This window comes from Perna viridis, chromosome 7 (assembly GCF_037379345.1).
Source record: "Perna viridis isolate PV_CMFRI_1.1 ecotype Kerala chromosome 7, ASM3737934v1, whole genome shotgun sequence".
NCBI lineage: Eukaryota > Metazoa > Mollusca > Bivalvia > Mytilida > Mytilidae > Perna > Perna viridis.
The window spans coordinates 21,214,965-21,241,238 of NC_142451.1; the positions used below are offsets into that span (position 1 = coordinate 21,214,965).

Sequence of the window (26,274 nt, forward strand, 5' to 3'; positions counted from 1 at the left end):
CTAACACTTAACACTTAATGTTATACAGTGAAACCTGTCGAAACCGACTCTCAAATTTTCGAAAACTGTGTCTAAACAAGCACTTTGAAGAGTCTTTATATCAATTTAAATGTATTTGGCAAACCAATCAAATTTTATATCCCAAAAGTTTTTCGGTTAGAAAGTTTCCTTGTACTATCGCGAAACGTAGTTTCATCAATTTTAATTAATAATTAGTTAAACTTAATTCATTATTAGTTTTCATGATACATTCATGATACATTGAGAAGAATAATAAGAAGTTTATTTTTTTCCTTCAAAAACATCTCCCTCGTTCCCCAAAACGAAGAACAGATAATTAAAATTCTAATGAACTATTGTTAAAATTCTCAATAATGAACCTAAATAAGTAACAATTAAAAACTGTTAATCCGTAAAACACAAAGTGCTATAGCAAGGCCACGGGAACTTTTCGATACTGTGTTACCTACAAAATTTCATAAGATTCGGTCGAGTACTATCAGAGAAGTTGCGATGACAAGCTTCCACAGTTGAATATTTTTGGAAAGGACAAGGCACGAATGGACCAACATTTGCCCCCCCCCCCTGTGCATGACTAAGAAATTTGATATGGAGAAGTTTTTTGTCTGTTGTTTAGAATGTTAAATGAATGATTTAGCATGTTAAACCACATTCATAAGAATATTTCCTTCTAATGAATGAGAATTTGAAGTCCAAGTTACAACAAATCTACGAATTTTCAGAATTCGAAGTTCCCGAGGACCTGTACTTACAAAAGTGTAAAGGAAAGACAGGCGGACAGTACAAAAAAGAATATATCTTCACTCCATTAATTCGTCATGAAGCCAACTATATTACATTCTGTGATTTGCTAAAATGGTTTAAGAATGTCCAATTTAATTTAAGGACTTAATAAAATTCAAAATGCAAATAGAATTTAAAACAAAGGCACATTAAAAATTCAAAAGCAAATTTTATTTGTTTGCCCTATTCTTAGATTAGATTTAATATCTTTATATGGTATTTTCAAACTTGCAACAGGCATGATAAGCAATTATTAAGGTGATTTTCTCGTAAAAAAGCAGGAGGTCCAGAAATTACATCAGCCAATCAGCTTACACTAGGAAGGTTTATAGTGCATTCTCACTCAGAAACTCCCAATATAAAAGACATATGCCTTCATCTACCGACAAATCTATCAATATCTGAAAAAAATGATAACAAGACGCATAACTAAAACAATGTGCGTTGTCATTGTCTTACTAAGTATTTTATCTGGATTACAAGTAGTATCTGGTAGTGGTGTACCTTTAGACGAATTTTATCCATATGGTCACGAGCATGGTGATAAAAGAGCTCCAACAAATGATGATGGGTCGACCCCTCCTATTCCGGTCAGCAGTCTGTTTCCTTTCTTTAATCATCAACATGATTCCCTGATTGTAAGTATTAATATTATTAGAATCGGTATTTTTAATGAAAAAAATACTTACTTAGGTAGGTTTATGCTAATGTTGCAAAATCAAAAATACAACGTTCAAAAATATAATAAACTGATTAAATGACATTGTCTGGCAATGATTTTAACCATTAGCTACTGAAAAACCCTTTTGCACATTGACAAACCTGGATTGTTTAATTTGTTATCGAGGAACTATTGGTTATACATATCTTCCGATGTAAATAAATTTTATTAGTAAAATAATATTTTTTTTTTATTTGCAGTGTAAAGAAAAGGTCCGAGTAGTTCCTACTTGCTTATTGGAGAAGTCCCATAGGCCTTTCCATTTCATGTGATTGAAAAAAAAACATTTAAAAAATACACTATTATGAATTGTCAAATTGCTTTTATTATATTCAAAATATCTTTGTTATAGGTAAATACAAATGGAGTAATTTCATTTCTTGGGACCATGAGAACATACACACCAAGTCCGTTTCCTTTGGTATCAAAGAGAAGAGTTATCGCTCCTTTCTGGACAGATATAGATACAAGAAACGGTGGAAACGTGTGGTACAGAGAGACTACGAATCGAACATTGCTTAACAGAGCTTCAGAAGATATACACGAGCTATTTCCTAAATATCACGATTTTCAAGCCGCGTGGATGTTTATTGCAACATGGAGTGAAGTCGCATTCTATGGAGCACACAATGATACACAAAGGGATCTGGTAAGTTTTTTTCACTACAGGCATAGACATTAAAAGTACAAAAATAGTGATTATTTAATAAAAATCACACATTATATGTCTTTACATATTTTAGTTAAGAAATAAAATCAGTGGTTTAGAATGACAAGGAAACGTTAAAATACATACTGTTACGACAATGTTTCATTTTAGTATTTCCCGTTATTCCAGACAAATACTTTCCAGTGTGTCATGGTTACAAATGGACGACACTCCTTCACCACGTTTTTGTACAATAGAACGGAATGGACAACAGGAACAGCAAGCAGTGGGAATTTTTGGGGTCTTGGGGGAACACCAGCACAGGTTTGCTCTTTTGTTTCACATTTATGCTATATAAAATGCTACATACAACTGTTTTACAAAAACAAAAAAAAACAAAAAAAATAAAAAACAATAATAGATTAAAGGTCTTTCAAACAACTTCTATTGAATCATATTACGAGGCTCAAATGACAGTAAGGATCTTTGAATCTTTGTTTTGATTTTAGAGAAAGTAGGATATTTTCATCTTTACAACAATTACGTTTTGCAATTAATCGAAAATTTCTGAGTAGCTTTTAATGAATTGAAATGTTCCTACCTCTTTTTGACAATATCATTTATATAATAATATTGTAGAAACGTCTTAAATACATTTGACTGAAATAATATTTAACTGCATCTACAATTTTAAAGCACATCATTTGTATAGAACGCAAAGCATAACGTAACAATGGAGATCAATTCAAATATGCGACCAGTTTTTTAACAGTATAATCAATTTAAAGGTAGGGTTTGATGCCGGGGATGGTATGAACTTCTTTGCTGTGAAAGCTTCCAGAACACCTAGTATAATCAATGTCACCCAGATGTCAAACATAGATATGCCTGGGAAGTTCGTTTTTCGTGTTGACTCAACTACAATTAAAGCGGGTGGATGCAATTTTGAAGGTATTTTTTTCAATTCTAATATAAACATATATAATGTATGTTTTCGCTTTTGCCATTTTACTGAAAATTATGATATGATGTTCCTTTTCAGCTTTAGACCTCTGCAGGTGTGAAAAAGGAATACATTTATGATTTACGTCGCTGTTACTAAACGGCCAGATCTACACCGTCGTAGAAAGATAGGTTTATGTTCAATTTTTAAGGGCTTAACAGAAGATTTGTTTCTTTTAACAGCAAACGGGTCTGACGACTAATACATAGTTTGCAATGTAAAACAATTTCAAAGTGTTGCCTTATCAAAGCTGAAATCAATTTTTGACATTTAAGTTCGGGCCGCTTATTTATGGCATAGTATACCTGTCATCATTGCTCGGGAAAAAGTAATTTGGCATAAATGCTCATTTCATGGTAATGCACACGTTAGAAGGAGTGAAATTATGTTAAGTCGCTGATTAATAAAGAGCAATTTCGACGATTTTTTTAACGAAATAATAACTAATAAAAATCAAATAGTATTGTAAATCTAGGCTTTCGTTGTTTATTTTTTACTACAACAGTGGTCTCATACCGTCCCAGTTTTATTTGAGTATTTCTTTTTACTTCGCTTACTACAGTTTATTATCGCATTCGAACTGAATATTCATAATACTATAAGCTTGTGGAATCATTACGATACCACTGAACCTGTATACACTACAGTGTAAGTGTCGATTAGCAAAACGTTTAAACAGTTATTTAATGCTTTGTGGTTATGTGTCGACATTGCACGCTTGACTCTGGTATCAAAATGAACTTGCAAGAAACCGTTTTTTTATCTTGTGTATTGAGGTACCTTAACAATCACCCCAAGACAAGCGACTATGTTAGGAGGTACAAGGCTTATAGTCTCCGGTCCTTGCTTCAACCAAACAAGTACATCTTCTCTACAGTTAGCAGATGGAACATCCGTCACCTGTAAACTATTCACCAAAAACAGTGTATCCTGTATATCTCCCATGCTGTACAGAACAGGGAAGGATATAGTATTACTTAATACCGTTCAGCATAGCGGGGAAACATTTTCTTTTGTTGGAGCATTATCCATTGGTACGTTCCATCTCCTGTTTACCTTTTGTGTTAAAAAGTCGTAAGAATACTTTGCTGTATTAAACATTAGAATGAATGTTTAGAAATACTATTGGAAACCAGTTTACAATATTTTGATAAGTCACATGGTTTCTTGGTATCTATTGAATATTGATAATTCATTAATAGGAATTTAATGCACTTATATTTTCAAAGCTAATGACATCGTAATGAAGTAATATTAAGTCTGGTTGAGGTTGAATTTCAACTAAAAACCAGGACGTAGTATAGTATAAAATGATAATATTTTGTATATATAGCAGTACTTGCTTTTATCTCCACGTTTTAAAGAGTGCCTCCTTTTCTCTATATTTTGCTATATAGTCAACCACGGATTGACCAAGCTTGTAGTAAGACGTTCGCCCTTGATTTGGAAAAATTCATCAATGGTAAACATACTTTGGAAACCAAATGATTTAAAGATACTAGGAAATTCTAGATTACGCATGGAGATATACAATATGCAGGTAAACTATCAAAAGAAGTCAATGTCTCATTATTTACAAATGTTTTAGGTATAATTAATTTTATACAATTTTATAAGTATAACTACATTAAATTACAAATAATATTTCAAAGATTTATATGTATATAGATGATGTTTTTTTCTCTATTTGTTTTATTGAATATAACTCTTTGACTATAAGCAGTCTATTAAATTCTACAGAAAAGTAATACCAACAGGATTCAGTTACAACTACACTCTACACTCACTGGATCAAATGTGCCAAGAATTGATTCTGGTTTCTTCAGATTCCAACTAAATTTTTCTGGTAAAGCTGCTATCATCAAAGTATCGTCAATTGAACAAGGAGGGTAAGTAAATAGATAAAATATTGTAAGTCTAACACAAACGAATTTTAATAAAGTTTGGCACATTTTATGCGTAGACGATTAAAATAATCATTTGTCATTCGTATTTTTTCTATTATTTTAATTTTAGTTCTTCATCTTCATTGAAACATTTTTATATCATTATTATTTCTTCAATATCAAGCCCATACGTCTGGTCTGATGTCTTCACCGTCGATGTAAGTAGACAACACAGTGATGATATATGCCAAAATTGGAACAATGAAGATGCAATCCACCCAGATATTTCAACTTCAGATGTTTCACCCTGTCCGTGTTCACTTAGAGTTGCAAACATTGATATTTCAAGGTTTTCAGTTGATCCAACATGTAGAGGCGGCAACTCCGAACAAACATGTACTTTTCAGCAATTTGCACGTGTTTGCTTCAAACAAAACTCTCCAACGTAAGTTTTTACAGTAATGGTGATCACAAGAATTTATGTGATAAAAAAAAATCACAAATCATATATGACTGGTATGCAAACCATACAAATACATTCATGATTTAAGAATATGTAATTAAATTTGTATCATATTTAAGTTACCACTTTCGACAACCGAAATTGCTGTTTTACTTTATCGTTCATCAAAGTAAAGGAAATATTCTATTCATAATAGATATGAATGAATTGAATATATCTTATTGCATGAAAAGCAATGAGATCGGACAAAATTTATTTCAACTTATAAACGTCCTCTCCCATATTACATCAATAAGTAACTACATCAATATTTTGCATGCATCAACAATTATAACTACACAATGTACGACGAAACAAAACGAACAATATATACAAACATAATGTACATATGCGCCTACATATAATATAGGTTATCCAGGAAAATTAAACATGAATATATAGATAATATAATATAATAGTTCATTGAAACACCTAGTTTGCCTAATAAATTGTTGCACAGATTTGAGAATTTGTTCATTGTATTCATACCCAAGGTTAATAAAAGAGTTTCTATTTTCATCTCATTAAGGAAAGACAAACTATCTTTTGAATGAAGTCTTAAACGATTATAAAATAGGCATTCAAAAAAAAAAAAAAAAAAAATAGTGAATAGAATTTTGATCACTATTTTTTGGAATGCATGAGCATTTTGGATTATTAGTCAAATTTACCTGAAAGAGGTTTGCATTAAGATTACTAAACTTGTGTCTTGAACGCGTATGAACAGCATTCAATAATTTGTTTCCAATATCCTAATATTTTGGTGGTTTTGATAAAGCAGTATTGATTGTCATTTTGCAAATATGAACTGAAGAGGAGTTTCGAACGTTCGAACATCCAATTTATTCCACAAGTTAATGTTAGATGGAAAAAGGAATGTGAATAAGTTGTAACCTTGAAATCGGTATCCTATATTCATCACGATAAGTGTTCTGTTTTTACGTTTATCTGGCAAAGATTCAACCAGTTTCTTCTTGATTGTGGTTTTTAAACCATTATAGAGCAGTGCCAAATGTGTTTGTTATTTTTAGGAAGAGTAATCGAAAGAACCAATATTCAGCGGAAATCAAAAGAATGTAGTCCGGGGGGATGTTCAAATACCAGACATGGAAAACAGTCACACACACACAACTAAGAACACGAAATAACCAAAATAATACATACAAAGTACCAAACGTTAATGATAAATTCGAACTCCACTAAAATCTGGGAACATGGACCAGGTCCAGCGGTAGGGTAAACGTCCTCTGCTTTTCAAAAAGACCCGCCGAGTTGTTCATAAAAAGTCAAGTCCAGGGTAGACTAAAGAGGAAGAGGAGACTATGACACGTTGAACAAAGCAGTTGTCATGTTGCAGATGGATACAACGTTACGACCCAGTAGGTCATGATAACGACCATAAAATTTCAATTTTGTAGCAACATAACTCTATTCCAGATGCCTAATTGTCAGAAGTCTAGGCGATGCAAAAAGCCTGCGTAGTTACGACAAGCTATGGCATAACGTATGAGTTGTGATATGAAAACAACTGCATATGCAGGTGCCGAAGGGATGTTGCCACAGATGAAAGGAAAGTTGACGATACGGAAATCATCGCGTTTGTCTTATAGTTTGGTCGATAGTTTTCTTTTACTATCGATCTCTAAGTATGTGTCAAGATATGAGGCCGACTTAGCATTGTCTGTTATATTCTTCATTTCAAGTTCTTTGGGGGTTAATGCGATGTATGAAGTTCCCGAAACCTTGATTGTTTAACGAAAATAAGCTTCATTTCATAGAACATTTGTTCTCCAGTTTTATGTATACTTAACTAAATTTTGCATAAAATATCAGCTGTATTTTCCGACATGATTCTTTTTTATTGTAGCGACCTAGGATATGACAATCAATGCTGTTATGACCACAGTGGGGATCTGATGAATCAGAATGATTTTCCTCTACATGGTAGTGGCTATGCCAACCGGTACCATTATAAAGGGGATAATGCGATTAATGTACCATTTTTATCAAACTTCTACCATGACATCGTGCCCTACCAACATTGCTGCCTTTATCAATCTAACGAAAACAATGACTCTCGACGACGTTGCTCCTCATTTTACAATAGACGACCAAAAAACTCATGCTGGAACTACGTGCCTCCAAGGCCAGGTAAATTATTATTTCAAATTCCAGTGGAAGTTGAGAATGTGTCCTTAGCATTTTTCAATATTGTAACCTGAAGCATTATGTATGCAGCAATTAAAAGAAATGTATTTTTATTTCTATCACATGTTAAATATCTTTTCGAAGATTAAAACGAATACTCGAATGCATTTCTCAAAAAGTTTTGAGGTATGCATATCATTGAAATAATCAAATGTGTAGTTTCATATTCAGACAATTTTTTTTCTGTTTCCAGCTAGAGTATCGGGGGATCCACATTTTGTCACCTTTGATGGACAAAAATACACATTTAATCCAGTTGGAGAATTTAAAGCAATAAGTAGCGGCAATTTTACTCTACAACTGCGCATGGAGCAAATACAAGAGCGCTCTGGTGAGTTTTGTTTTAAGAATAAGGAATTACTATTCTTTTGCTATTATTTTACAAATCAGTTCTATATAAAATATACCTTTGATTTAACGAAAAAGGAAATGGGTACTTTTTGTTTAACCAATGATGAGACAATATTAAACTTACGTGTTTGAAACAAAACAAAACAAAACAAAACAAACAAAAAGGAAAAAGGAAAAAAGAAACCACCAACAGAATTTAGTTTTCTAAAAGAATATATAAATTAAATATGAAAAAATATTTTAGCCAGCTCCGTAACATCATTTGTTGCAAAACCATATCCCGACTCTAATCCTATTGAAGTCAGAGGAAATAGTATTCGTGGTATAGATGTATTAGTTAATGGGACAATGGAGGATTTAGATGACAGTATCAGTACTATTGTTGTTGTAGACGGTAGTATATCTTTATGTTTTCTACTACTAAAACCTTAACAGTATGAAAAATCAATTCGATTCAATTTTGATGAATATAATATGTAACAGTTGAACTACAATGTATTGCACTTCGGAAATAATTGAAGTGAATCAGCATTATTAGTGTAAGCTCTATTTGTAAGTACAAATGCACGTGACAATGTCGTCACTTGCGACACCAATCTAGTGTGATTTATGTTCTTATGTGCTTAAGTTAGGTTAAATTTCCTAACTAGGTGCCACAATCGAGAAAACATCAGAATCTCCAGCAACAGTTGTATTAAATTTCCCAGAGGAAGGAATTTCCATAAAAGCAGTCAGTGGTAGCACAAGCAACAGGACTGTGTTGAACTTGTTCATTTTTACCTCATCGGAAAATCACAAAGGTTAGTATCGTTTGAAGTTTCCATGAAAGAGTAATCAAGGGAACCAAGATTTTAGTGGAAATCAAAAGAATGTAATCCAGGGACAAAGAACAAACATGGAAAACAGACATACACAACAAAGAACATAAAATAACTAAAATGATACATACAAAGTAACAAAGGTAAAAACGAGCGAATCGGACTCCACTAAAAACTAATCACGAAACCAAAATAATACGTTTTGCTTTCCACATATTTCTTGTTTTTATGACACTGTAAAATGAATAATATGTTTGAATCTTCTTTGATGCACTCATATTTAATGCTTAAAACATAATAAAATTGACTAAAGTAGTTCATGACTAGAATTAAATACCATATTATATATATTACCACCAATCATAATTAAGTTATCTTTTTTTTCTTTAATTACATTCTTTTGATTACCTCTATAACGTTGGTTCCATTCATTACTCTTTCTAACACATGATTCAACATAGTTATCTCACCGTTTCTTTACAGTAACAGAAACAAGGTGTCGTAAAAGTTTGGGTTACAGAAACATGTTTAGGTTTTCAAACGTATTAATTGACGTATTTAATACTAAATAATTCCGTTTCATTCAGCCATATTCAGATAATTGTAAAATAATTTTTTTAAACTTTTCATAAGGTAATATGACTGGTCTGTTTGGCGACAATGATGGGAATACAACGAATGATCTTAAAACCGCAGATGACACTGTTATAGATGGGAATGCATCTTTATCCAGTATACATTATGACTTTGGTTCGTCATGTAAGTTCTTATTATCATTTTTATTAAGGTGTTCATCATTGCATCCAGCCGCATTTAAAATTGAGTTCAAAGTCCTCTGCTTATGCTTAACAAATACAAATAAGAAATAGTCTGATATAAAAGCAATGAGAAAGACATAATATTTTCCTGACTTAATTTTGCGGATTTTTTTGTTAGGGCGGGTCCCTGAAAGTGAGTCTTTGTTCACATACGAGGGAGGACGATCCTTTTCATCATATCAAAACACAGCGTTTCAGCCTAACTTGGATCCACTGGTTATTACTGAAGAACTAGTAGAAACCTGTGGTAATAATACAGACTGCATGTATGATTTTCATGTTACTGGAGATCGGACATTTGCTGAGATGTCGTCAAACTCTTCAGAAGTGTTCGAGGAGCTTTCTGTCGTCATAGAAGAAACAAGTATGCATTAATGTCACATGTGAAAAACAACTTTATATTATATTTACATTGTAATAGAATATACGTCTGTTTTAATCTTACCTTGTAACGAAAAGTTTAATTCATACAAGAAATTTTTGAAGAAAGGCGGGGTGTTTGAAAATGAATATTAGTATTGGACTTAACATAAAATGTTGTAGTAATAATAATTAAAATATTAAAATACTTTCAATGGTATCTGAGAACAGTTGCACGAGCGAATGACATCGTGATTTATGATAAAAAAATTACTGACCTATTTATTTTTAATTTTTAAATCATTGAATATTTCATTCTTCGAGGAACGCTTAATTTCTTATCATTGTATCCTCAACTAATAAAACCTTTATTTCACAGTTGTTAATACAACTTCACCATCTGTAACTATTTCAACTTCAACAACTTCAACAAGTGCAACAGCTACTACGATTACAACTGCACCAACTACAACGACTACTACTACTGTATCAACTACCGCAACTTCACAGGTACAAACCAATCTTGTATTAATTTCGTCTTCAATTTAACATTAGAACGGGGTACGGAGTGAGTTTGAATTACTGTAATGTTGGAGAAATCACCTAGCACATGAGAAACAACAATCCGCTTTATGGATATTATGTGTCCATATTTCTATCAATACTGTGGACAATTATAGTACAGTTTTCATTAAGTACAAAAGCTTTACCATATCAAGACTTAACAATTCACCGTTCTAAAACTCATCCGCTTTATCTTGCTATTTTTGAGTAGTTATGTTTCAAACATACCTTGAGTAGAAGTTTGTTTCGTCTACAAAAACTGTGTGTTCCTTGTTCCATGAAATATAGGAACGAGATGAAAAATCTATTTAGATAATATTAAAATTGAACCGCATTAAGTAACAATGAAAACCTTAGTTATTTGCGAAACACCAAGAGCTATAACCAAACCAAAGATACTTTTCATTGATATAAGTTGAATGCAATTCGATTGAGTAATTTCAAATAATTTGCTATGCTGCTTCTGTTAAAAAAAATGATAAAAAATTTCTAATTTTTTTTCCATATCAACATGTCATGTCCCAACTACATGTAACATATCATGAAATGTGGTTTAGCTCTTTTCAAGGAGTTGCCCATAGAAACTGCTTTAAAGGTATGTTTAAAACAATTTCATAATTCAAAAAGGCATTTTATTTATTATTCCCGCAATACTTAATAGATCAATGATTCCTGGTAATGTGCCCAACAAAATATCGTATTCTCAATACCTTTCATGAAATTCTTTGTAGTAGTTTCCGATTAGTTGGGCATAAAATAGTTTAACGAACAGATAGTTGGTAACAGTATGCCTTCCCACCAAAGTCGCGGAAACAAAAATAAACAAATTTAATAGATTTATACCTATAATAAACGAATTAAGCATGTACATAGATAAATTAAGCAGTGACATACAAACAAAATTGAAACGAAGTAATGAAATTATGCAAATTTTCATTCCCAAATGAAATCTAAGTAATATCTCAGTAAATTAAAATTTTGAATGCAAATGTTATACTTTTACTTTTGCCGAAGTCTATGACTAGATCTACATATTCAACATATTTATAAAATATATTTTCAAACTTAAAAGATACAGAAATTAAATCGTAGTGTCTTGTGTCTAGCCTGGTATTTTATTTATTTCTGAATTACAGGCAATGTCTGGTAATGGCATACCTATAGAAGAATTTTACCCATATGGTATCCAAAATGGGGATAGTGAAGCTCCAAGAAATGATGATGGATCAACTCCTTTCATTACGGTCAGCAGCCTGTTTCCTTTTTTTAATCATCAACATAATAGACTAATTGTAAGTATTGATGTTTTTAGCGGAAATATTCGACTTCGGATATAACAAATAAAGAATATACCAATGAGAAAATTTTTCATCGGCGTTTATTTAAACTCCTTTTCATTGTGGAATGCTCAAGAGAAAAAAAGTTTTGCGTTGTGTAATTACAAACATCTGAGAAGAAATTGTTTAATCCGATTCCAATTTTTTTTAACTTAACTTGTTAAAGAAAAGGACTTTGGCCATTTCCCATAAAATTCTGACCATAAGTTGGGACATCTCCCGAATGTTCATTTGAGTGATTAGAAAAAAAATTCTTATTGGTCCCAAAAATGCAAATTTGTGAAAATTTGGATAAATGAAAAGTATAAAAATTTGCAACAAAATTCGTTGAAAATGCATTTTCGACATTTTTGGTCTGAATGGAATACTTTGAGTCGGGAATGCCATAGAAGCAATTAACAACCATCAAAGTGATGTTTGCGTAGTGTGATTCAAGAAAAAAAGAAAGATTTTCTATAGGCACAAGATTGTTGATGTGCTTTTAGGTAAAAAAGGAACTTTATCGCTTAAAATTTAAACACTCAAACGGTTAACCTTATGTAGCTTATTACGACCATATTATTATGTAATGTCCTAGCCTAACTAGTTTGACAGTCGCACTCTGCATAAGTATTAATGCGAAGGTGTTTGGTTGTAGTCTGACATGGGAAAAAGAAAATTATGTATTGAATTTTTTGGTAAAAATGCCATTTCTTATTTTCGATAATTGATTAGTCATATGTCATCACAGGAAATTTGGTATATCTAAAAGTTAAGTTAAAAGTCACATATTTTCCAGGTGCTACCCAGTCAACCAAATATATCATCCATTTGCGACGTACCTAAATACCTGATTATATCCTTTACTTGTCATCACGTTTCAATGAACAAAATACTGAGAAAGTTGGCCCAAGCCCTTTACAATATCATTTGTGTAGTAACAACATTAGATTTCAAGTAAAAGCAAGCTTTTTAATTATTTAATACAGCTCCGTGGATCTTTCAACTTTCGAATAAACTTATCAAACAAAATTTTAGTTTTTGAACAGCAACAGTTCGAATAGTGTTCAATTACAATCTAGATACATAGTCTCATAAACCATGTCAGGATGAAACATTGTCAAAAATGTACTAGTACTGGTTGATTCGTACTTTTGATTATTTGCTGATCCCATTTTGTTTTAGGTTAATACAAATGGAGTTATCTCATTTCTTGGGACCATGAGTACATTCACACCAAGTCCGTTTCCTTTGGCATCGAAGAAAAGACTTATTGCTCCCTTCTGGACAGATATAGATACGAGAAACGGTGGACAAGTGTTTTACAGAGAGACTACCAATATGACGTTACTTGCCAAAGCATCAGTAGATATTCAGGAACTATTTCCTAAATATCACGATTTTGAAGCCGCTTGGATGTTTATTGCAACATGGGATAACGTTGCATTTTACGGAGCTTCGTACCCCGCTCGAGTGAATCGAGTAAGCTATTTTGTGTTATGTTTCAAATTCGAAAACATAAAAAAGTTATTTTGTTTTTCGACAAATCTTGCATTACTTTTTTTTAAACCCCATAAAAGTATTTTTTATGCACTTTTGTTTGAAATTAAAATTTATTGGTTTAGAATGATAATTAAAATGCTTGCATGTTTAAAGAAAATACATAAGGATAAGGCTGCATATTTGTATCGCCCTATCTTCCAGAGAAATACTTTCCAGTGTGTAATGGTTACGAATGGACGGCATTCCTTTACCACGTTTTTGTATAATAAAATACAATGGACCACAGGAACAGCAAGTGGTGGGAATTCTTGGGGTCTTGGGGGAACACCAGCACAGGTTTGCATTTTATAGTTTATATTTGAAGTGTTATAGACAGTGTTAAAAAAGAAAACAAGCAATACTGTTAATCAGCATACTTGAAACAAACTACACAACTTACGAGTAAGAGTACAAATTTTTGAATAAATTCCTGGGAAAGAAAATAAAATATATTATATACATTTTCTTTCAGGTGATCAATTATTTGAAAATATCTGAGTAGATGTAGATGTAATGAAATTTTCCGACCCGTTTTTGGCTATATTTAATGTATGAGATGTGTGAATGTTTTAAACATATTCCTTTGATTGAAATAACATTAATCCGCATATGTAATTTTTCGTATGTAAGCATTATATCAGAACAATTAAAAATGTATCATCAATTTACAGGTAGGATTTGATGCAGGAGATGGTATGAACTACTTTGCTGTGGAAGCGTCCAGAACATCTAACATAATCAATGTCACACAGATGTCAAACATAGATAGGCCTGGGAAATTCGTCTTCCGTGTCGATTCAACTACAATTAAAGCGGGTGGCTGCAATGTCGAGGGTACTATTATCTAACATCAAATTAAGTAGTAAAGTAGTTTTTGCTTCTATTCTGCAACTCAGAATTATAACTTAGGCCTTAGACCACTGCCGATGTACACAAAATGAATACATTCATAATTTACATCGCTGCCGATAAACATTCGGGTCTATAACCCCTTAGACAGATTGTTTTTATCACATTTTAACACTAGCTTTTTCTACTGTAAGAATGAGTCTGACAAGCAATACATAGGTTACAATATTAATTAATATTCAAATATAGCTTTATCATAATCGTCATCCGTTTTTGACACTTTGAAATAAAATAATTCCGACATTTCAATTACCAATTAGATAACTCATTTTTAAATCTAAACTGTCGTTGTCTATCATGTTATTTATCAAATTTAACGACAAAGTGGTATCAAAGCTGTTGACGACAAGTATTTTGTAACTTCTTTACCCAGTAATAACAGTAACCCTGGCAAAATATGTTTACTACGCATTATACATAATAATTTGCGCAGTTTGAAAACATAACGATGCATTGAAACTATCGTATTGCAACACGTGTAAATATTGCTTATATGCTTTATGACTAATACTTCTATTATATGTAGAAGTATTATTACGCACTTTTCAAAATGAATAAAACGTTTTGTTATCTTGTGTATTAAGGTACCTTAACAATCACCCCAAGACAAGCGACTATGTTAGGAGGTACAAGGCTTATAGTCTCCGGTCCTTGCTTCAACCAAACAAGTACATCTTCTCTACAGTTAGCAGATGGAACATCCGTCACCTGTAAACCATTCACCAAAAACAGTGTATCTTGTATATCTCCCATGCTGTACAGAACAGGGAAGGATATAGTAACACTTAATACCGTTCAGCATAGCGGGGAAACATTTTCTTTTGTTGGAGGATTATCCATTGGTACGTTCCATCTTCTGTTTACATTTTGTGTTAAAAGTCGTATGAATCTTTTGCTGTAGTTAAATATTCGTAGGAATGTTTATAAATACTTTTAGAAACCAGTTCATAATATTTTCATAAATCACATGGTTTCTTGGTATCTATTGAATGTTGATAATTCATTAATAAGAATTTAATGCACTTATATTTTCAAAGCTAATGGCATCTTAGTGAAGTAATATTTAGTGTGGTTGAGACTGAATTTCAACTAAAACCTAGGAATAGTATAATATAATATACGATACTATTTTGTGTATATAGTAATACTTGCTTTTATCCCACGTTTTAAAGAGTGCCTCCTTTTCTCTATATTTTGCTATATAGTCAACCACGGATTGACCAAGCTTGTAGTAAGACGTTCGCCCTTGATTTGGAAAAATTCATCAATGGTAAACATACTTTGGAAACCAAATGATTTAAAAATACTTGGAAATTCTAGCTTACGCATGGAGATATTCAATATGCAGGTAAAATATCAAAAGATTTCAATGTCTCATTATTCACAAATTTTTAGGTATAATTAATTTCATACAATTTTATAAGTATTATTACATTAAATTACAAATAATATTTCAAAGATTTATATGTATATAGATGATGTTTTTCTCTATTTGTTTTATTGAATATTAATCTTTGACTATAAGCAGTCTATTAAATTTTACAGAAAAGTAATACCAACAGGATTCAGTTACAACTACACTCTACACTCACTGGATCAAATGTGCCAAGAATTGATTCTGGTTTCTTCGGATTCCAACTTAACTTTTCTGGTAAAGCTGCTATCATCAAAGTTTCGTCAATTGAACAAGGAGGGTGAGTAAATTGATACAATATAATAACACAAACTTATTGTTTTAAAGTTTGGCACATTTTATGCGTAGGAGATTTAAATAATGAACTGTCATTCGTATATTTTCTGTTAGATTGCGTTTTGGAATACATAATTTTGATTTTAATTCCTCATCTTCATTTAAACGTTTTTACATTATTATCATGTTTTTTTTATATCAAGCCCATACGTCTGGTCTGATGTCTTCACCGTCGATGTAAGTAGACAACACAGTGATGATATATGCCAAGATTGGGACAATGAAGATGCAATCCACCCAGACATTTCAACTTCAGATGTTTCACCCTGTCCGTGCTCACTTAGAGTTGCAAACATTGATATTTCAAGGTTTTCAGTTGATCCAACGTGTAGAGACGGCAACTCCGAACAAACATGTACTTTTCAGCAGTTTGCACGTGTTTGCTTCAAACAAAACTCTCCAACGTAAGTTTGTTCAGTAATGGTGATCACAGGAATTTATGTAATAATAATAAAAAAAAACAAAAACAAATCATATATGACTGGTATGTAAACCATACATATACACTGAAGATTTAAGAATATGTAATTAAATTTGCATCATATTTAAGTTACCACTTTCGATCACCTAAATTCCTGTTCTACTTTATTGTTCATCAAAGTAAAGGAAATATTCTATTCATAACAGGTATGATTGAATTGAACATATCTTATTGCATGAAAAGCAAAGGGATCGGACAAAAGTTATTTCAACTTATCAACGTTATCTCGTATCTCAATAAATTGTTGCACAAATTTGAAAATTGTTCATTGTATTCATCCCAAATGTTATCATTAGTTAATAAAAGAGTCTCTATTTTTATCTCATTAAGTACAAATAATTTTATCTTTTGAATTAAGTTAAATCTTAAACAATTATAAAGTGGGCATTCCAAAAATAGTAAATAGAATTCTGTATTACCCATCAGCATAAACATTTTGTATTAATGGTCAAATTTACCTGAAAGAGGTTTGCATTAAGATTACTACACTTGTGTCTTGAACGCGTATGAACAACATTCAATAATCTATTTCCAATATCCAAATATTTTAGTGGTTTTGATAAAGCAGTATCGATTGTCCTTTTGAAAATATGAACTGAAGAGAAGTTTCGAACGTTCGAACATACAAGTTAATGGCAGAAGGAAGAAAGAAATGTGAATAAAGTTGTAACATTGAGATCGGTATCCTATATTCATCTTGATTTCTCGAATTGTAATTATTGAAGGCTATATATTACTTATGCAGGAGACTCCTATAAGAATTTTTTACGTCTATCTTGAGTAGATTCAGCCAGTTTCGAAATACAATAATAGATATCTTCCTCTAACAGTAATTAACAAAAATAGGTATTTGTAGAAATAAACAACTGTTTGCCTACATTGTGCACTTACTCAATTTATTCCTAATGATCTCCAAATGCATTATGCATGTTTCTTTTGCATTGCAAATATTGCTATTTTTCGTTCACAATTTCACTGATGCATATTTCTTTGTCCTGTAATTTGCCTTTAATTGTTGTTTTAACCCATTATAGAACAATACCAAGGGTGTTTGTTATTTTCAGAAAGAGTAATTAAGGAAACCAAGATTCAGCGAAATAAAAGAATGTAATCCAGTCGAGACAAATACTCAATACACAATTGCTGAAGGGGTGTTTCAACAGATGAAAAGAGTTTATGATACGGAATGAAAAATCCTCGCGTTTGTCCTACAGTTTGGTCAATAGTGTTCCTTTAACATCGGCCTCTAAGTATGTCTCAAGATATGAGGCCAACTTCACAGTGTCTGTAGTATTCTTTATCTTAAGTTCTTTGGGGTAGATGCGATGTATAAAATTTCTGAATTGATTATTCAACAAAAATATGCTTCAGTCTATATATGTCCTGAATATATGGAATACTAATACCAATGCCAAAGGTAGCACCAAGTCATATTTTCTATAAATGAAATCTGTTCTCCATTTATATTTATGATGATATACTTAGCTAAATTTTGCATAAAATATTAGCTCCATTATTCGACAAGATTCTTTTTATTGTAGCGACTTAGGATATGACAATCAATGCTGTTATGACCATCGTGGAGATCTGATGAATCACAATGATTTTCCTCTACATGGTAGTGGCTATGCCAACCGGTACCACTACAAAGGGGATAATGCAATTAATGTACCATTTTTATCAAACTTCTACCATGACATCGTTCCCTATCAACATTGCTGCCTTTATCTGTCTGATGAAAGCAATGAATCTCGACGACGTTGCTCCTCATTTTACAATAGACGACCAAGAAACTCTTGCTGGAATTACGTGCCTCCTAGGCCAGGTAGATTAGAATTTTAAATTACTAGTATTTTCAGTGGAAGTTGAGAATGTGTCCTTAGCATTTTTCTATATGCAAATCTGAAGCATTCTGTATGCAACAATAAAAATAAGTGTATTTTTTTTCTATCAAATCTTTAATGTCTTTTTGAAGATTAAATGCATTTCTCATAAAGTTTTGAGGTATGCACATCAATAAAATAATAAAATGTGAAGTTTTATGTTTAGCCATGTTTTTTGTTTCTAGCTAGAGTATCAGGGGATCCACACTTTGTCACCTTTGATGGACAAAAATACACATTTAATCCAGTTGGGGAATTCAAAGCAATAAGTAGCGGGAATTTTACTCTGCAACTGCGCATGGAGCAAATACAAGAGCGCCCTGGTGAGATTTGTTTTTAAGAATAAAGAAATACTCTTCCTTTGCTATTTTTTTACTAAGACAGTTCTACATAAAATATACCTTTGATTTAACGAAAAAGGAAATGGGTAGTTTTTGTTTGAACTAAAGTTGAGACCACATTAAACGTGCGTGTTTGAAACAAAAGCAAACAAAACAAACAAAAAACAAACAAACAAAAAATCAAAAAAGAAAAAAAAGGACAACGGAATTTCATTTTCCAAAAGAATATAAAGATTGAATATGAGGAATATTTTTTAGCGAGTTCCGTAACATCATTTGTTGCTAAACCATATCCCGACTCTAATCCTATTGAAGTCAGAGGAAATAGTATTCGTGGTATAGATGTATTAGTTAATGGGACAATGGAGGATTTCGACGACAGTATAAGTACTAATATAATTGTAGACGGTAATATATTTTGATGTTCTCATCTTATTTAAACCTAACAATTAACTAGTTGAAAAAAACCCTTAGATTAAGAGATAGAAATTGAAAAAGTAGGTCAGATCACTAATAATAGTGGACAAAATTTGGTATTTATAAGTGCTTTTCTAGAATAAATCTTGTGCGCAGTTTTTCATACGCAACACGGAAATCTCAGTACAAAATGGTGCCAAAATATGGAAATCATTCCAAACTGGGGAAAGCACTTGATTTTATTACATTTTGTTTTGTAAGAGGTTTTGGCCATAGCATAAATATAAAATCATAAAAGTATTTTTGATAAACTTTTAAGTTTGTTGAAGCATGTTGCCGTAAAGTCCTGGTAAAAAAACTATCTTCAATCCTTTTTATTACGTAAATCCTTGAGGAAAGTGGCAATGTAACGATGCTTTGTGACGGTATTTTGACACACTAATGCAGAAATAGGTTATTCATCTTTTTGTCAGGGTTTAGTAATATTTTTTCATAAAAATATGCCGGTGAAACGGTATAGTTGTTAACATAATTTTTTTCAATTATTATCACGACTGGAAATTTTCACTAGGTACCACAATCGAGAAAATCTCAGAGACACCACCAACAGTTGTGTTAAATTTCCCAGAGGAAGGAATTTCTATAAAAGCAGTCAGTGGAAGCACAAGCAACCGGACTGTCTTGAATTTATTCATATTTACCTCATCAGAAAATCACAAAGGTAACCCTTGTAAGACAGTAAAATAGGGTGATTGTAAAAGAAAAAAAATGTTAATGATGATTTGATGAATATTTATGTTCTCATATAGATAGCAGCAAATTATCGAATTCAAATTGTATATTAAATTTTGTAATTTCACTTTCGGACTTTCTTCCCACCAATACGTCGCATCACGGATATCAATCTGCAGATCAGAAATTATAAAGTTGAAAATATACATAAATTATGAAGAAAATCTATAAAATAGATAGGATAATCAATTGATGATCGTGAATAACTTAAACATGACACCAAGAACCTTGAAAATCGAATTCATGCGCGGACAAAAGTTCCACTGATTCGTTAAATCTGTGCATACTTCGGCACTGGTGATCAAATAATTAGTTTATTTGCTTTTTTTCCAATCGAATTTTGTCCTAGTATTGAATGGGGATTCGTTGAGTGATTGTTCTCAAAATGGTCTTGTTTTAGAATTAAAAACGAGTGTATATCTTTCTGAAATTTTATAGATTTAACAGTGTAATTTTATAAGAACAATTATTATAGAGAAAACAAAACAAATGATGACATAGTTGTGTTTCCGTGATAGTTATTACAAGATGTTTAAATTTAATGTGATTCTGACCAATAATTCAACATTATTTTAAGAAATTTCACATTTAAATTAAAAGATGACATCGAAATATGAAACACTGATCTTCATAAACTGTGAAACATGAAATAATATTGAATCAATTTTAGTCTTATGTAAAAAAAAAACAACGTAAATGAGAGTGTTGAGATACAAGGGTTTATAATTTTTCTCAGGTAATATGACTGGTCTGTTTGGTGACAATGATGGTAATAGTACAAATGATCTGAAAACAGCAGATGACACTGTTATAGACGGAAATGCATCTTTATTTAGCATACATAATGAGTTTGGTTCGACATGTAAGTTTTTCGTTATATTATTTTTATATCCATGTAGGATATCGTTTTTTTTTCTTTAATATAATAAAAAAATTCAGTGGTAAGCTGAATATAAATATTTCAAGATATTTAATTTTTCAAGAAATTCTGAAATAATTCAGACATATCCAGAAACATTTTCCACTTTGTATGACCTAAATTGATACTTTAGCCACGCCTCATAACTATGAAACCACTTCCATGGTATCCCAATACACTAAAATCATTCTTTAAATTACAAGTGGCACAATCAGATGATATTGACGATGATTGGGGATGATAACGACCTTGACCTTGAATACCAATACAGGCCTCTCATGGTCGATGTTAGTGGTCGGTAGATCCAACTGGTTTTGATGGCGTTGCCCTGCCTGGCCTACTTCCAGATCCCACGTGGATCAGAGACCGCTTTCCTACTCTAATTATATGGGAGTTCGTCAACATGTAGATTGATGATGTTGACAGTATTGATCCACGTTAAAAATGTTGTTTTCATATTTAAAAAAAACTACTTTCCAGTTATATCATTTTTGTTTTCTGTTTTTTTTTAATTAAAATATAAGATTTTTTTCAGTTGTTTGTACGATTATTTGATATAATTGCCATAGTGTCGGCTTACACTGAAGATGTTTACTCAGGGTAGACCGACCCTAAGACGTTTATATCCAATAATGCAACCAACAATTGAAGACAACATTGATTTAAGACATCTAACATGGATTAGGTGATCACTTATCCTAGACAGTATTTTCTTTTTTTTTCAAATACAGATCAACTAAATTAGAGACGTCTGACATGGACCAAACACTCTGTTAACAATGCACTTAAGATATCACATGCTTCCATTGTTCAAATCTATTTCATTATTTTGATATCCTATTATAGTTTTGCAAACATAATTACTTTTACGTGAATCTAGTTAAACTTACTACAGACGTAACATTAAAACATATTTCGATTGACTTAGAGACTGTATGATTATAAGGGTTATAATAGAAACACACATTTTGAAGATTATGATCATTGTGTTATCTTACATTTTAACGTTAATTTCAAAGTGCACTGCTTAGGCTTAACGAAACTAATAAAAATTCGTCTGATATAAAAGAAATGAAAACGAATCATTACTTTCCTGACTACTTTAAAGATCAAATCTTTTTAAATGTTAGGGAGGGTTCCGGAAAGTGAGTCATTGTTCACGTACGAAGGAGGACGATCTTTTTCATCATATCAAAACACAGGTTTTCAACCTAACTTCAATGCACCAACTATTACTGAAGAACTGATAGAAACTTGTGGCAATAATAAAGATTGTATGTATGATTTCCATGTCACTGGAGATCGTGAGTTTGCCGAGATGTCGTCAAACTCTTCACAGGTGTTTGAGGAGATGTCTGACGCAATAGAACATAGTGAATGTAAGTGTTAAAACACAAGTAATAAAATAACTTATTTGCATTCAGCACAGCGTCCGTTTTGAATCTCATCTTATAACAAAATATTCTTATATCCATAGGAAATTTTGAAGAAAAGGGGTTACCTAAAAACAAGTCTTCGTGTTGAACTGAAAATAAATTGCGATAACGGCAAGTTAAGATGTTTAAAGTGTCATCCTTTCATAATTGAGCAAAACTGCACGTCGTGCGGATTTGATCATAATCACACCATTATCAAGACTCTGAATTCACTGAAAGCTACATTTCAGACTTCGAGTGTAACTCATCAGTAGATAATAAAACTTTTTTTATTTTACAGTTACAACTTCTTCGTCTTCAACTGCAACAATTACTACTTCATCTGAATCAACAACTACTTCTTCACCTGAGATATCTTCTACTTTTACAACTGAACTAGTCACTACTGCACCTACACAGGCTAATGCACATAAAACTTTAACAACAACTACTACACCTACAACTGCACCAACTACTACTACACCTACAACTGCGCCAACTATTACAACTACAACTGCACCAACTTCAACACCTACAACTGTACCAACTACAACTTCAACTGCACCAACAACTACAATTACAACTACACGAACTACTACACCTACAACTGCACCAACTACTACAACTACAACTGCACCAACTTCAACTGTCACAACTACAATTTCAACTGCACCAACTTCAACAACTACAACTGTACCAACTACAACTTCAACTACACCAACTACTACAACTTCAACTGCATCAACTTCTAGAACTTCAACTGCATCATCTTCTACAACTACAACTGTACCAACTACTACAATTACAGCCACACAAGCTACTACTACAACTATACCGTCCACTGCAACTAAATCTACAACAAAGTCCAAGAGTTCATTTGATTCTCAAACATCGAAACAGGACTTACTAACAACTGTTACCATCACAGTTGCTGGTGCTGTTCTTGTTATAGGTGTGATCATTGTTGTTATCATTGTCGTTGTAACTATGAGAAGAGTCAGTAAACGCCAACGAAGAATGGAGAAACCTACACACAAAGACCATGAAACAATCTCGCAGTCAAGTGATTCAGCCGATAGCTTCAATTTCCATATCAAGAGGCCATTGTTCCGTCGTGACTGGGTCAGTACTGCTAGCAACCTTAATAAAACATATCAAGAGCATTTGCCAGATTATATGTATACAGACAAAAGAAACTGGATGAACAATCAAGCTTGAATGTTTTCAAAAGAGACGAATAATACACTTACACTGGTATCTTGTATATGATTGTACTATTTTGATGAATGTTTATGGTTTTTTTCCTGATTTTAGCGGTGCTAGTAGAAACAGAATGTATGTATGTATGTATGTATGTATGCATTACTTTTTTTTTTTTTTTTTTTATAGATTTCTGACTTTACTGACTATATGTTTTCTGTTGTACTGATACATACTGTAAGAAAAAACCTAATATATACAAAATGCGTCTAATAGTATTGAAAATAACATTTGTAACATATTCTGCCGTCAAATATCAGACTTGTATTGTAGAAAATGTGCGAGTTACGTCGTATACGTTCTAGTTGTCTTAGAAATAAACGCAAAGGTTTCAGAACGGTAATGTTAAAAGAGGAGTTAACAAGTTTTAAATTGTACTATGGTAAGATATAAAACATGCAGTTTTGTATGAGGAATACAAGGTTGTACAGCTCTTGAAATGTTTCCAAAATAATTATTCTTTATCAAACCTACCCAAAATTGATATTGCCCTGGTTGTACAAAATTCCATGTAGAATAAATTCTTTTTACCATATTTTTTATATGTCATCCTATGTTCTTATATATTAAACAAATTAAAGATATTTTGAATTTCAGGGACCCATAACTTGCAAAATTATTCTAAATTAAGATATGTACCCTTAAGTACTAATAAATTCAAAAGGGGAACAAACAAAATCAAACTACCAAATTTGCATTCGTATTGACAAAGTTATGATTTTGTCCCTTTTAGAATTGATGGCCCAACTGGCTTCATATTACTAAAAACCACAACAAAAAATAAGAAAACCAAACAACACAAAAAGGAAATGAAATAAAACAAATGTTATTTTTTTCGAAATTTGCACCGCGCCATGATGAAGAAAGACTGCAGGTACATTTCTTCGATTGATCATCATCATCATCATCATCATCATCTTTTTCCATTTAAGTATCGTCTTTTTTGTGTTCAGTGAAAAAACTGTACCATTTACTCCCTGAGTATAAAAAAAAGATAAATATGAAGATACAGACTAAAAATAACCCTTCAATGTAATGTTGAAAATAGGAATTTGAGAATAGAAAAATTAAAAACTTAGCGTGTCACGGTTCATAAAAATATTTACTTCAATATATAAGAACGTCTAAAATTGAACTCGGACATTAAACATCGCTAACTCCGTTGCATGCTTAGACATTCAAATATTCAACTCAGCAATAGTGTCCATAGATGTACATTCAAGATGGAGGTCCATTAAAATGTCATTTTGGATGCTTTTGTTTGAAGATCAAGTTCTCTAATATGTTTTCTCACTCTTGATATGTCGATTTTCTTTGGTGTAACCGTGTAACCTTAGCCGTAAAAATGTCTCCTTCTGCGCAGTGGTAATTTAAACATGTTTTCAACGTTTGTAATATATTGAATATGTTTATACTATCATGACATGTATTTTAAATTCAATTGAGTATTCCAACTTTCATTGGTACATACAAATATTTCAAATGGTTTATAAACACTTTGTCAATATAATACACAATGAATCGGACGATTTTACGTTTTATGGTCTTCCTTTTTGTTTTTTGTTTTTGTCCGATCAAAGTCATGTTTCAGTTAATGTTTACGTATCTAAACGTCGCCTACTTTTTGTACCGTGCTAAAGTTCTAAAAATAGGCAGGGTTAAGTTACTACAAGATTGAAGTCATCACTACAAAAGTTGTATGGTCGTCACCATGAACTATTTGAGCAATATGGTGTATCCATATATGTGGACGATTCGTTTTTCGTGTCTTAGTTCTTCTTCCGTCTACTCCGTACTTAACGTTTTATGAGCAACTCGCTGGTTGTTTCTAGAAAACAAGAGGTCATTTCCCTACGAGTATACCTGGCTCATGTTCCCAGTCTTTAGTATGGGTTGCTCAAAGATCATTGAATACCATATGACTGCCTGTAGCTGTTTTTTTTCACAGACTTTATTCCCTAATGAGAATTTAATTGGTCCTAATATAAACAAAACAATGATAATAAAAGGATTTGTTTAGAACAGAACAAGAAAGAAAACGAAAACTAAAGCAAACAAACAAAACATCCAACACAATTTTCTTGTAGAGAAACATTTGTGCTTCACACCTAAGAATCATGAAGTGCCTTACATGATACAACTGAAAGAATAATCAAGGGAACCAAAGTTATAGTGGTAATCAAAAGAATGTAATCCAGGGACAAAGACCAGACATGGAAAACAGACATACATAACAAAGAACATGAAGTAACTAAAATCAAACATACAAAGTAACAAAAGCAAATGAACAATTCGGACTCCAATAAAAACTGGGAGCATGACCAGTTGCATCGGTAGGGTAAGCGTCCTCTGCTTTTCTAGAAACATCCGCCGATTTGTTCATAAAAAGTCAAGTCCGGGGTAGACGAAAGAGGAAAGTAAACAATGACACGCTGAATAAATCAGTTTTCATGGCGCAGAGATGGATATATTATTACAATCAACAAGTTCATGTTGACGACCATAAATCTTCTGTAATGATGACTTCAATCTTGTAGCCACATAACCCTTTTCCAGGATCCTATT

General features: G+C 32.1%; 1 protein-coding gene across 5 annotated transcripts; it reads left to right on the forward strand.

Annotated features, from left to right (window-relative positions):
- Positions 1-1,174: 1,174 nt before the first annotated feature.
- Positions 1,175-23,958, forward strand: LOC148611768 (uncharacterized). 5 transcript variants are annotated; one of them, XM_088592645.1, is made up of 31 exons: positions 1,184-1,442; positions 1,878-2,174; positions 2,364-2,498; positions 2,963-3,125; positions 3,954-4,211; positions 4,575-4,717; positions 4,918-5,066; positions 5,248-5,508; positions 7,433-7,716; positions 7,967-8,104; positions 8,369-8,518; positions 8,775-8,924; positions 9,576-9,701; positions 9,879-10,124; positions 10,500-10,630; positions 11,253-11,279; positions 11,821-11,976; positions 13,186-13,482; positions 13,705-13,839; positions 14,214-14,376; positions 15,036-15,293; positions 15,657-15,799; positions 15,997-16,145; positions 16,345-16,605; positions 18,224-18,507; positions 18,751-18,888; positions 19,165-19,314; positions 19,895-20,044; positions 20,852-20,977; positions 22,165-22,413; positions 22,751-23,958. In XM_088592645.1, exons 1-31 carry the CDS (start codon positions 1,215-1,217, stop codon positions 23,665-23,667), a joined length of 6,462 nt encoding a protein of 2,153 aa, XP_088448771.1. In that variant the 5' UTR covers positions 1,184-1,214; the 3' UTR covers positions 23,668-23,958. The 5 variants fall into 5 exon arrangements, with proteins under 5 accessions (XP_088448775.1, XP_088448771.1, XP_088448773.1 ...); XM_088592647.1 differs by having other exon boundaries at positions 19,165-19,287; XM_088592649.1 differs by lacking the exons at positions 22,165-22,413; positions 22,751-23,958 and adding an exon at positions 21,238-22,158 and having other exon boundaries at positions 1,175-1,442.
- The last annotated feature ends 2,316 nt before the right edge of the window (positions 23,959-26,274 follow it).